This window comes from Microplitis mediator, chromosome 9 (genome assembly GCF_029852145.1).
Source record: "Microplitis mediator isolate UGA2020A chromosome 9, iyMicMedi2.1, whole genome shotgun sequence".
Taxonomy (NCBI): domain Eukaryota; kingdom Metazoa; phylum Arthropoda; class Insecta; order Hymenoptera; family Braconidae; genus Microplitis; species Microplitis mediator.
This window is the reverse complement of record NC_079977.1, coordinates 4,254,147-4,267,724: the sequence shown is the minus strand read 5'-3', so window position 1 is coordinate 4,267,724 and position 13,578 is coordinate 4,254,147. Positions and strand designations below refer to the sequence as shown.

General features: G+C 31.6%; 1 protein-coding gene across 1 annotated transcript; it reads left to right on the top strand.

Moving 5' to 3' along the window:
- Positions 1–1,479: 1,479 nt before the first annotated feature.
- Positions 1,480–13,344, top strand: LOC130674370 (putative uncharacterized protein DDB_G0282133). The gene is made up of 6 exons (XM_057479682.1): positions 1,480–1,773; positions 3,151–3,539; positions 3,612–3,848; positions 5,001–10,312; positions 12,966–13,088; positions 13,175–13,344. Exons 1-6 carry the CDS (start codon positions 1,754–1,756, stop codon positions 13,247–13,249), a joined length of 6,156 nt encoding a protein of 2,051 aa, XP_057335665.1. The 5' UTR covers positions 1,480–1,753; the 3' UTR covers positions 13,250–13,344.
- The last annotated feature ends 234 nt before the right edge of the window (positions 13,345–13,578 follow it).

Sequence of the window (13,578 nt, the reverse complement as noted above, 5' to 3'; positions counted from 1 at the left end):
ATCATAATAATGGTCACCATACACTATGGTAATAATTACTATAAAGAATGGTAACGATTACCATAATAATACCATAATATGCTATAATATTATGGTAATTATTACCATAGTGTAATTTTTACCGTAAATTTCTCTCCGTATCCTCGTTTTTTTCTTTTTTTGAATTAATAAGAAAATTTATGTTAATTATAATGAAAAAAATGTAATGACATTGAAAACGTTCAAGTTATTTTAATGTGCGAATTTTGAATACATATATATATATATATATATGTGTAAAGTGTGAAAATATTTCACCTCGGATCCTTGCCAATAAATTAAATGCGATTTAAAATAACAATTTATAAAATTAGAAAACATAATACGTTTTAAATATATTTTATAATAGAAATGGCGCCGTAGACTAATTAATTAGTTAATTACTCATATTAAAATTCATTTCTTCACCCATTGATGATTAAATATACGTCATCTTTCTTATGACATCATAAAATAATTTAAAATTATGAATTGCTTTCAAGAGTTACTCGTTAATCTTTTTTTCTGCGAGTTTCGAGTACTTTATAAATATATGTCATAGAAAAAAAATATGAATTATTTAAATAACTTTTAAAAGTGATTAATTATCACCATACTCTCAGTTAAATATAAGCTCATATATGAGCTCATCAATTTAAAAAAAAAGATAAATTTTGTAGGTCAGTTTTAAAACTTTTCGCTTTTTAAATCCGAAAGCTTATTTTTGAAATTTTGAATTTAAATAATTTTTGGCCATAACAAAAATCTTTTTTATGGAAAATTTTCATTAATTTTATTTATTTGTCACATGAAAATTATCAAAATTTGCCAAAAAAAAAAAAAAAAATTGACAGTACTTTTGCATAATTGACTTTTTAATGGGGAATTTTATAAAAATGAAATATTTTGTGGATTATGTGGGTAAAATATATTTATTTTTGAATATATTTTTAGAAATACCTCGACCTATTGACCTTAAAAACCAATAAAATCTAAATTTCAATGAGCTCTTGAATGCCGCCATATTTAAATCGATAAAATTTTTTTTTTAATTTTGTGATAAAAAAATATATACTTAGAATTTAAAAATATATATGTATATAATTTTAACTGAACATTCAAATGTTAATAAAATTAAAAAAATTTATAAATTTCTTATCTTTATTTAAAAAATTCATGTGATTTTTGGTAAAATTTCAAATTCCGGACTTAAAATTTTCAAAAATTTTAAATTTCATTAACAAAAATTCGAATTTTAATCAAATAAGTTCATTTTTCTAAAGATCATTATAGTAAGCGCTCACTTTTCTGACAAACAAAATCAAATTTTTAGCGGGAAAATTTAAAAAAAATGAAAGTGCGTCAAAGTGTCACGATGTGGCGCCAGCGCTCGCACATTGTCAGATGTAATCTGTTATAAAAAAAACTCGTTCGATAGTGGTTTATAATAATAAATATTAACTAATTAATAGTTAATTAATTAACTAACTATAATTAGTACACTAATATTAAAGTACACATGGATTACTTTATAATAAAGTATAATTTAAAAGAATTTTATATTTTAAAGATTAAAAAAGTGAAATGTTTTTTACTACTTTAATACTCATAATAAAAAATGACATAAGAATTTATTAAATTATTTACTTTGTTATATATGACATGTAATAAAAAAATGGCAATATTATTAGTCGCAGGATTGTTTGTTATTAAATGATTAATTAATTATTAAATTATGCCTCGTAAAGAAAAAACGTAAGTTATTATAATTTAACCTATTATTTTATTATTATTCTTACTATTATTATTATTATTGATATTAATATCACTATTATTACTACTGTTAGTATTATTATTATTATTACTACTACTATTATTAGCAGTATTAGTAGAATTATTATTATTGTTATTATTACCATCACTATTATTACTACTGTTAGTATTATTATTATTACTATTAATATCACTATTAGTAGTAGAATTATTATTATTATTATTATTATTATTATTATTATTATTATTACTACTACTCCTACTACTATTATTATTAGTAGTGCTAGTAAAATTAGTATTATTATTGTTATTATTATTACTATTATTATTATTAGTAGTATTAGTAATTGTTATTTTTGTAATCATTATTGTTATTATTATTTTTATCCCGGATTTTAAAAAATGAATCAAAACAATTCAATTTTAATACTACATAAATATACATTCATCATTGAGTAAATAATTTCTTTAATCAGGGATTATTATCATTATTATTATTATTAATGAGTGTAAATGCAACTTACAAGTAGCAATTTTTAAAATATTTGAATAAACAAATAAAATGTAAGTAGAATAAAAATTACAAAATGCGTTTTTGGATCAATGAAAAATTAGTACGCGGATTTTGTTTTATATTTCATTATTTTTATTTATTTAAAATTTATAAATTGTCTCATATATCTGCTACATTTACGCTCATCTATTATTATTATTATTATTCTTATCCCAGATTTTAACAAATCATTCATCATTGAGTAAATCATTTTCTTTAATCAGCGATTATTATCATTATTATTATTATTATTATTATTATTATTATTACTACTACTACTACTATTATTAGTATTGCTAGTAGAATTGTTATTATTATTATTATTATTATTATTATTATTATTATTATTATTATTATTATTATTATTATTATTATTATTATTATTATTATTATTATTATTTCTATTACTATTATTACCCTGTAAAAAATCGAGAGTGTATTCGAAGTGATTACGACTTTTATTTAAATCTGAATTCACTCCTTTTCGGAGTTTTAACATTAAAATAAACTCCTCTTCATATTGAATTTCACTCCGAGAAGATTAAATAAATAAACAGTCACCCGCTTTGCAATTACTCCGCATTCACTCCAGATTTAATACTCATTCACTCCGCAAATTTATGTTACTGCACTACTATTATAAGTATTTGTAAAATTATTATTATTTTTAAATTTAAAAAATTAATGAATTGACATTCCATTAATTTTCTTAAATATTTATAAATTAAATGCAAGTAATAAATTTTTTAAAATTTAAATTAAAATAAAAAATGTTTATTTTAAAATTAATAAAAATTTTTTTACAGAAATGCCAGAACATGGGAACGCGACAGAAGAAATCGTATGAATTTATATTTCAAAACACTAGAAGAATTATTACCCCCAAATCAAGACGGAAAAAATCGTAACAAAGTTGACATATTAATTCACGCATCAAAATATATAAAAGATTTGACGAATCGTACGGAAGAATTATTCAATAATAATGCAGTTGATGCACACAAAGAGGAATTAAGTCGTTTGAAAAAATTAGTCGCTCAACTTTATTCACGTACACAATTATTGTCAACGCTGTTAAAAGATGCGGGTATTACGGTCCCGGCTGAACCTGCCTTAGAAAAAATGTCTCCATTGAAATGGTCCAATAAAATAAATGTGGACGATACTGATAAATATATAGATCGTCATAAAGAAAGTTTGTATTTTATTTTTATTTCTCGGCGGTTATTTTTTTTTTAAATTTTAAATTTGAATTTTTATTTTGTAGGAAAGAAACCTGAGAAACGGAGAAATAATTCGATTGGTTTAAAAATACCTTTGAATAAAAAATCAAAGGCTGGTGATATTGATGTAGCGGCAAATAAAAATAATAACAAAAATAATGAAATTAGTGGCCCAGTTGAAGACCAAGAAAATCATGGCAGTAATATTGATGACAAAAATACAGAAGATAAAAATAATGAATCAAATAAAAATTCAGAATTGCGAAATAATTCTGACCCAGGTAAAAAAATAATAAATTATTTTAAAAACTAGAAAGATTTTTTTTTATTTGTATTTCTGTCCTAAATTTTTTTAAATGTGAATTGTAACCATGGAATACTGGAGAAAATTTACGTACGTCAAAATTTTATTTATTGTCGTCTAATTCTCGTAATTTTTAGGGGTCGAGTAAAAAAGGGTATCGTCTATTGATAAAAAAATAATTAATTTAGTATTGAATCTGAAAATATTCAAAAATGATCGTGATTTCGCGTGAATTTCAAATTTATAAAACAGCGCGAAAAATTTGAAACTCCGAAAAGATTTAAATTAAATTCGAGACTTACAATAATTAAGTAATTTACAGTAATTAATTTAAAGGTACTGCTGTCACATAATTTATCTTTTTTTAATTCTTAACGATCACATGGGCCCAGAAAAACCAAAACCCATAAGATCCCAAACAATTTTTAACTCAAAATTTTTTATATTTAATACTAAAACCTTTAAACTCAAATTATCTCAATAGGTATTCAATTTTTTCAAAAATTATAAAGTACATTTGTGTAGAGAATTTAAAGAGCTACAAAAAAGGTCTCTTGTAATTTTTCAAAAAATTCAATATTTACAGAGATATTTACAAAAAACCAATAGACAATTTTGAACCCCAAATTTCTATATTTAATTCTTAGAATTTTAAACTCAAAATATTTCAGTAGCTATTGAATTTTTCAAAAAATTATAAGATACCTTTTTTGCAGAGAATTTTACGCCCTACAAAAAAAGTCTCTTGTAATTTTTCGAAAAATTCAATATTTAGAAAGATATTTACAAAAAACCAATCGACAATTTTAAATCCCAAATTTCTCTATTAAATTCTAAAAACTTTAAACTAAAATTATCTCAATAGGTATTCAATTTTTTAAAAAAGTATAGGAAAATTTTTTGTCGAAAATTTTACGCCCTACAAAAAAGGTTTCTTACAATTTTTTAAAAAATTCAATATTTACAAAGATATTTACCAAAAACCAATCGCACTTTTTTTCCCACATTTATTATAAAAAAAAAAAATAAATAAATTTCCCATCTACATCAAACTAAAAACTCCAGTCCTACATCCCCCTTACCACCCTCATAAATAATCAATTAATAAAACAAAATATCAATTTAAAAGTTTCCAGCGAACCAGCCATCGAGTCATCAGCCGGCCCAAAATCCAGCACCGGAATCCGCAAACTCGAGTCCCGGAAAAAATTAAAAAGAAAAAATTTAAATAACAAAGACCAAGTCAAGAAACCAACTAAGAAATCACTAAAATCAAAGTCCCCACCATCGACATCAACATCACAAAATCCATCATCGATAGCAAATTTAGTATCCGGAACATTGATTTTATCAAGCGGTAAATTGATGCCACTGATAACGCCTCTGACCTCAACAAATATCCTCGTCAACCCGAGTACTTCTAATCAACAACAGCAACAGTCCCAAATAATTATCAGCAACAATCAGTCATCAGCGAACCCCATGATCGTAATGCAGTCAGTCGACTGCAAAAATATATCCGTCCAAAATAATAATGTCTTGAATACAGTACAGAAAGTGACGTTGAATACAATACCAAGCATACGAACAAACGTCGGAATAAATTCCCACGACTGGGTGTCAAATGTAAAGACGATTATTGAGGCAACGAAAATCGGCGGACGCAAAGGCATTTTACCAAAAGGTAAAGAGATAACGAAGACAACTATGGCCTACAAAGTCCCGATTCCCGTCGTACGTCGCGACATTAAAACACTCAGTAAATCTGACAGCAAAAACACGAGGACAGAAAATAAAAATAAAAAACCGAAATTTCGGAGTAAAAAAAAAAATGATAAAGAGAAATTAAAACCGAGTGATAAAAAATCGGCGGATGTTTCGGAAAATGATGACAAATTGACAGCCGAAGTTGGTGACAAGTCACCGGAAAATAGCGAACCGATTAACTTCCGGAATGTTACTGATAAAATCAGCGAAAATTCGGCGGAAATAAATAATGATGCGGATGACAATTTGGATAATCAGTCAACGGAAGTTGAAAAATCCGCAGCTGAAATTTTAACTGAGACAAAAATCGAATCCACTACCGCAGAATCGGACTGCGCTAAAGAAATAATTGAGGACTCAGGTGAAAAAAATATTTCTACTGACCCTGGAGTACCAGCGACAGAGCTGACGGAACCTTTGCCTGAAAAAGATGAATTTTCCGTAGACAAAGTAATCGAAGTTGACATCAATAAGCCGCCGGAAGTAAAAGAAGTCTGTGATTTAAATTCTCGGTTTAATTTATTGACTGAATCGCCGGACAATTCAACGATAGACGCGACCAAGATTATTTTGAATCTAGACACCAACACTACGACGACAATGAAACCGGAAATGTCAGTGTCAGCTGTCACAGTAACTGACGCTGAAGTAAAAGACGAAAAATTGATAAAGGAATCAACCAAAAGTCTTTACAGTACCGACAATACTTTCGTACCGATAAATAATCGTGACCTGCACTCCGATTTATCAAACGATTTATTTGCGTCGCTTCAAGTCCCGTCGAATTCCCATAACCCGGAGTCGATTTCACCGACCGCGGCCTTTCTGATGGCATTCCCGTTGGTGTCGTCGTTGAACGGCAAGACTGAGGTTCTTGAGGAAGACATGAAAGAGGACCTGAAGTATCACAGCCAGACACCCCCGATGTTGCTGCAGATCGGCAACATCGAGCCCAATAGTTTCAAAGTAAAAGCCGACGATTTGAAAATAAGCGACAGTAAATTCAAAAAAAATTTGATCCCAGACCCGGAAGTAAAAATTGATAACTCGGCGAAGTCGCTGCCGAAAATAATAAACAGCGAGACGTTCAAAGACAAATTGTATCGAATTGTTCCCTATTCGAAGTCGATTGTTCCGACATCGATAAATTCAATATCTAGCGGGAATTCGACTGTAAATTCAAACTGTGATATCGATAGCAATAAAAAAATAGATAAATCTAAATATAACGACAATAATAATAATTCTAATAATAATATTATTATTAATTCAACGAATGATAATAATAAATTGTCTAAATATAATGATAGTAATGATAACTCGACGCGTTATCAGACGACATTACTGACGGATTATACGTCAAACTACACTAATTTTACGGTAAATAATACAGAAGAGCAAATTATTCCGATAGATAATTCGCGGGTTTATTCAAATCAGAGCGGGATTCAAAACAATGAATCTCTTACTTTACCGTATCAATATTCTTCCCAAGAGCAGCGATATGTTGAAAGTAATCATGAGTCTTCTAATTATTCCCACAAAGAAATTTTTAATAATCAATTGACCCCACGTTATAACCTGGGAAATTTGAATAAAAATTCACCAGTTCCTGATTATCAAAATTATTTAATTAAAGAACGCGATTTACAAACTCAGACTCAGCCTCAATCTCAAGTTCAGTCTCAAGTTCAAGTTCCAGGTCAAAATTTGGATCAAAATTACAGCAATGCAACGACAAAACAAACGGCGACGAAATCTGTCAAAATTACGGAACACTTTGGTGATAAAATGTCAGCGGACTTCGGTGTTTCCGGTTTGAAAATGAGTGAAAATGAGCACTATGATGTCACGGGTGTTAAGATTAATTCGGAAAATTATACTGGACATTACGTTCCTTATACGCGGGATGAAAAGAAAATTTTTGATGACAATTCTTCGCATAATAAAAATAGTGGGCAGATTTCAACGCTGCCTCATTATTCCCATCAAGTTACGTCACAAATGCAACAAAAACAACAACAGCAGCAACAAAATGTTACAAATAATAATAATAATAATAATAATAATAATAATAATAATAATAATAATAATAATAATAATAATAAGTCTACTGGTGCAAATAATTCGTCAAATTTTAGTGTTCTTTCTTGGACTGGACTTTCACCAAATAATAATAATACTGCTAATAATTCGACAAATACTAATAATAATAATAATAAAACAAATAAAAACAAAAATAACAATAATAATAATAATAATAATTTATTAAGATTTGAACAAAATACTGAACAAAATTCAAGTGAAGATAAAACAATTTGTGAAAATTTTAATTATTCTTCATTACAAAAAAACGCAGCATTTAATAATAATAATGCTAATAATAATAATAATAATAATAATAATAATAATAATAATAATAATAATAATACGGGACAATCATTTACTACGGATTTATCATTAACGGGAGTAGAAAAAAAAACTAAATCAACACCAACAACAACAACAGCAACAACAACAACAACAACCACAACGACAGTGACCCATAGTCAAGATAAAACAAAATCTGCTGGTCCGACACAAAAATCACGTAATCAAAATCCAGTGGACGATTACGGTAACAATAAACTAAACAAAAAATTTACAATCGACCCAAATTACACGCAATCAGAATTTCCATTGGAGCAGCAGCGACACTCGAAAACTAATCAGCCACCAAAGGAGAATAAAAACTACAGCAATTACGACTCTATTAATTTTGATATCGAATCTGGTAACCCCGCAAAATGTCCTGATATTTACTCAGGAAATTACAAAGATCAGATAAAATATCAGGCGATTTTGCACGATCCCTACAAGCAGCCGCAGCAGCAGCAGTTGAAATCAAAAGCAATCCAACAGCAGGTCCAGCAGGCGGCCAGACCACCAGTAAACTGGATGATGACACCGGAAATAAAACACAACTCCAATATGCCGGACATTATTTTGCCGCCGATTGGCAAAGAACTGGAGTTTTGTCAGAATAATATTTTTAGCCAGCCTCCAACTTACAATCAGTCATCGTCAGCATCAGCAGCAGCAGCAAATCATCAATTTTACAACAACTATGACGTAGCAGTAAGCGCTGCGGGATTCACGAATGTTTCGAGCCTGCAAACTGACCCCCGGAGATTAACAGACACGACTTATTATCCCGATGACCAGCATTTTTCCTGGTCGCCAACCAAAAACCCTCAGAACCCAGACCACTCCCAAGTTATTAAATCAATTGAACATCAGCAGCAGCAGCATCAGGTGGTGCCGTCAACTTTGCCAACTCTCGTTGGTGATCTAGCCCTGGGTACCGTCACTGAAAAGTCGGGTTTCATGTTCGGACAGCCGCGCAATGATCTAGCGCAGCCTAAGACAATAAAAGACAAAGAATTCTCAGTCATCAATGAACAGAATGTCCAGCATTCCGTTCAAGGCGGGTCCTTTTTGTCCGTAAGTCAATTAGTCGAGCACGAGAAGGCTGAGAAACATCAGCAGAATCATCCCCATCACCCGCATCAGCAGCAGACCCAGACCCAGACCCAATCGCAGACGCGGAAACATCAGCGGAAGAGCAACACAAGTCCGCGGACGGCTAGAAGACAAATGGAGATGCGGAAAACTGACCAGTTGCCGCAACACGAGGAGCAAAAAATTGCCGGGTTTCCTGGCGCTTGTGCTGCTGACGGGTATCAGCAGCAGAAGTACCAGCAGCAAGACGGACTATGGAGGAACCGCAATTGCAAAAGTAATTATACCGCAGAAGCTTTGATTGGAGTGAATACTTCCTCTAGTATCCAGGATAATAATCACGCAGACAAACAATTGCACGCAATAAAATTCTCCGCAGATTATTCGCAGAATAAATTCCCGGGTGGTCTGTCAGCGGACATGGTGATGCCCCCGATAAATTATTTAGCGACGAATCCGGATGACGGTAACGGATATGGCCAAGTGATGAACCAGAATTTTAATCATACGTCTTATACTTATTCTCCAAACGCAAATATTTATCCGACGACAAATTTTATCCCGGGAATATCTGGTAATACTCCCGGAAGTTACATGATGCCGTTGCATGACAACCCGACGGATTATTTAGAGGCAAATTCATTTTTACTACCGAATGTTACTACGAATGTTGGCAATCCATCAAAATCAACAGACATGCCAGCCAGTGTGACATCTTCGAGTACACGTGTCACGGCTTCGTCAACGGCAACGACTAATGTCAAAAATACTCATTATGGTAATGGGGGAGTGAAGCACCACCAGAATTGTGACAGCAAAAGAAATTACACGAGTGTCAGTAAGAAGAGTAAGAAGAAGACGGACCCGATGCATGTGGAGTTTTCGGTACCGGGTGTGGCGACGATGGAAGATTATCCGCATCATCATCATCATCACCACCATCATCACCATGGGCACTCGGCGAGTTTTTTGCCCCCGCCACCACCTCCGCCGCCGACACATGCCAATGCGTTGTATCAGAATTCCCCGCATGCTATGGGAATGGGACTGCCGGGAAATTCAAATAGGAGTAGAAGTATGACGAGTAATTCTGTTGCGATGACACATCATCCGTCAGGAACGAGTCTTACTAATTTTAATTTGAGTACAATATTTCCAGAAATAAATGATAAGGTATTTAATATTGTTATTATTATTAACTATTATTATCTATACACTGTAAAAAATTCGCGGAGTGAATGCGGATTAAATCCGGAGTGAATGCGGAGTGAATGAATTTTTAATTATTCACTCCCCTCGGACAAATTTTCACACACGCACACATTTGCACACACGCACAAATTTGCCCACATTACACATTTGCACACTCGCACAAATTTGCACACATGCACACATTTGCACACACGCACAAATTTGCACACATGCACACATTTGCACACACGCACAAATTTGCCCACATTTGCATACTCGCACAAATTTGCACACATGCACACACGCACACATTTGCACACACGCACAAATTTGCCCACATTTACACATTTGCACACTCGCACAAATTTGCACACATGCACACATTTGCACATACGCACACAAACACACACATGCACACAAACACACACTCGCACACACACACACACACACATTGTTTAGCAGTTTCATATAAATTAATATAAATTTATTTAAGTATTAAAACTCCGGACCGAAGTGAATTGGGAGTGAAATAAAATCCGCGTCACTCCGCAATCACTCCGCATACGGAGTGATTTTTTTTTAAACTCCGGAACTTCGAGTGGCGGAGTGAATGCGGAGTGAATTCGGATTTAATTTCACTCCGAATTCACTCCGGATTTTTTACAGTGTACTATTAAAAGAATTTTGTTCCCGCCATATCTATATGATAGAATTAGTTAATGTTATTGAAATTGGTATCATTAGATAGGTCCTGACTTGAATCTGTGCCTTTTCATACTTTAAACTCTTTTTAATTGCCAAGTATTGAGATAAATAGATTTATGTATATTAGACTGATTAAAAAAAATCGACTAATTTTTTTTTTCTTCATTATATCGAAAATATTGTTGGAAATGGCGAAAAAAAAATACTGTGAAAGTTTGAGCTCTTAATATTAATATTAACAACTGCCGCATCGCAATTTTCTATTTCCCGTTTAAAAAACATGGGAAAATTTATTCTTTAAGCTTTGAAATTTTGTAGTTCACGGTGGGACCAATACTTTCAAATGTTCAAGACATAATCTTATGGGAAATTTGACGCTCTATAAAAAAAGTCTCTTATAATTTTTCGATATTTTTATTTCTTCAAAAGTTATTCAAAGTTAAAGTTAGATTGACGATAAATTTTTACATTTTTTAAACTTTGACGCAACCATCAACTTTATCGGAAAATTTTACAAGATATTTTTTGTAGAGCATTTTATTTCCTACAACTTATCTCGGAGAAAATTATCGATATTTCTCACAAGTCGTAAGTTATTTGCAATTAACTGGAAATTTTCTTAAATAATCAAAATTTTGTTGCTTAAAATAAATTATATTAAATTTTCAGTGCGTTTTCTTGAATTCTAGAGTCACACACACACACACACACACACACACACACACACACACACACACACACACACACACACACACACACACACACACACACACACACACACACACACACACACACACACACACACACACACACACACACACATACATACACACACAACACACACACACACACACACACACACACACACACACACACACACACACACACACAAGTCAGAATAGCTTCCTAGGACCTCAAAACGTCGACATCTGATGAAAATTCGATTCGTAAATCGGACCGAAACCAATAACTTTCCGAATTTTTGAAAATTTACAATTTTCTTAGTGGGAAGTCAAAAAAAAACGTCGAAATAGCCCATTTTAGGGTGCATGCAAAAATGCTCTAGCTCTAGCTCTCATATAGCGATAGCTAGAGCTACAAAGCTTCTGAATACACCCAAAGTAATTAATTTGTTAATTATTAAAATTACTTGCGCGGTAAATTTAAATATTTGAAAAATAAGTTATTAAAAATTTGAGACAAATTAAAATTCTAACGTTAAAATAAAATGGCGGCAGAATATGATAAAAAAATATTTGAAATATTAAAAAAAAACACTTGAGTGTTTGAACAAACCTTGGCGGGAAATAATATGCAGAAGGGTGTCCTAATACACTTGGAGATTTAAATTAAATTGTTCCAAGTGCATTGCAGCTAAAAAACGTCACTTAACTGCTATTTCCCACCAGACGATGCCAGATGATTTTACTCAGGAACTTGGAAGTCATCACCATCAGCAATTCGCGACACTTTACACTAGCACTGAACACTCAACACTTAACAACACCACAGACATTTTGCACAGTTTAAATTTTACAAACACTGCACATTTTAATTAAACAATTACTATGAGCAATAAATTTTATGGACAATTCCGCGAATTAACCGATACTGTGTTTCGATTTGAACGTAAAGAAGGATCTCGACCACTACTGCCACTTTCGATGAGTCTAACTGCCGCAATCGAACCGTCAGTTGATACAAAGCAATCGATTTTGCGATTCATCGACTGCCCCCACTATAGCAAAAATTTGAACGACGAATACAGCAGCGCGCAGTAGCGCCAACTTGGCGCGAAATTTAAAAATTTGAATTTAACAGTTTTATTAAAATTTGTGGGTGCATTCGGAAATGCTCTAGCTCTAGCAAAGTGTTGCCATAAATCGAGAGCCAAAGCTAGACTTTAATGATAATTTTTTTTTTTTTTCAGATACCCGGATACAAACCACCAAATATTCCACCCGGATTGACACAGTCTACCAATCACTCATCCGCAAGTTATCCACAGAGAATTAATTATTCCGCCAATAATACTCTCGGTCACGTGCCACAGGTTAGTCATCAATTAATTGATTATTTTCATCCAATCAAATACTCACTTATATTACTAATTAATTAATTTACTTATTTATCATTTAGGTTTCCGAAGCAACCCAATTTACAAGTGACTTGCCAGCTCCACCTCCGCCTGTGCTTCACTACAAAACAACATAACGAACTATAATTAATTAAAAAATTGTATTATAATTAATTTATTATATATAATATTACGTGTTTAAATATGTACATATATTTCATAAATTAATTTAATAAAAAAATGAATTTTATTTTTCATATACAGTCAACTACCCATCATAAGCCTGGTCTAAGGGACGGTAAATTTTTCTGAAATTTCAGTTTCCCACTACCGTGCGTTTAGTTTTGATCTCGACTACTCGTTATAAGCCTGTGTTTATTTTATATCATTTTAAACGTCAAATTTACGGTTTGTCACATGCGCCAGTATCCCGATTTTTCTAGTGCTTATAGCGGTAAAATAAATA

Coding starts and splice junctions, on each gene's coding strand:
- LOC130674370 (XM_057479682.1), top strand. CDS start 1,754: ATGCCTCGTAAAGAAAAAAC. Junction 3,540..3,611: donor TATAGATCGTCATAAAGAAA/GTTTGTATTTTA, acceptor TTTATTTTGTAG/GAAAGAAACCTGAGAAACGG. Junction 10,313..12,965: donor TTCCAGAAATAAATGATAAG/GTATTTAATATT, acceptor TTTTTTTTTCAG/ATACCCGGATACAAACCACC.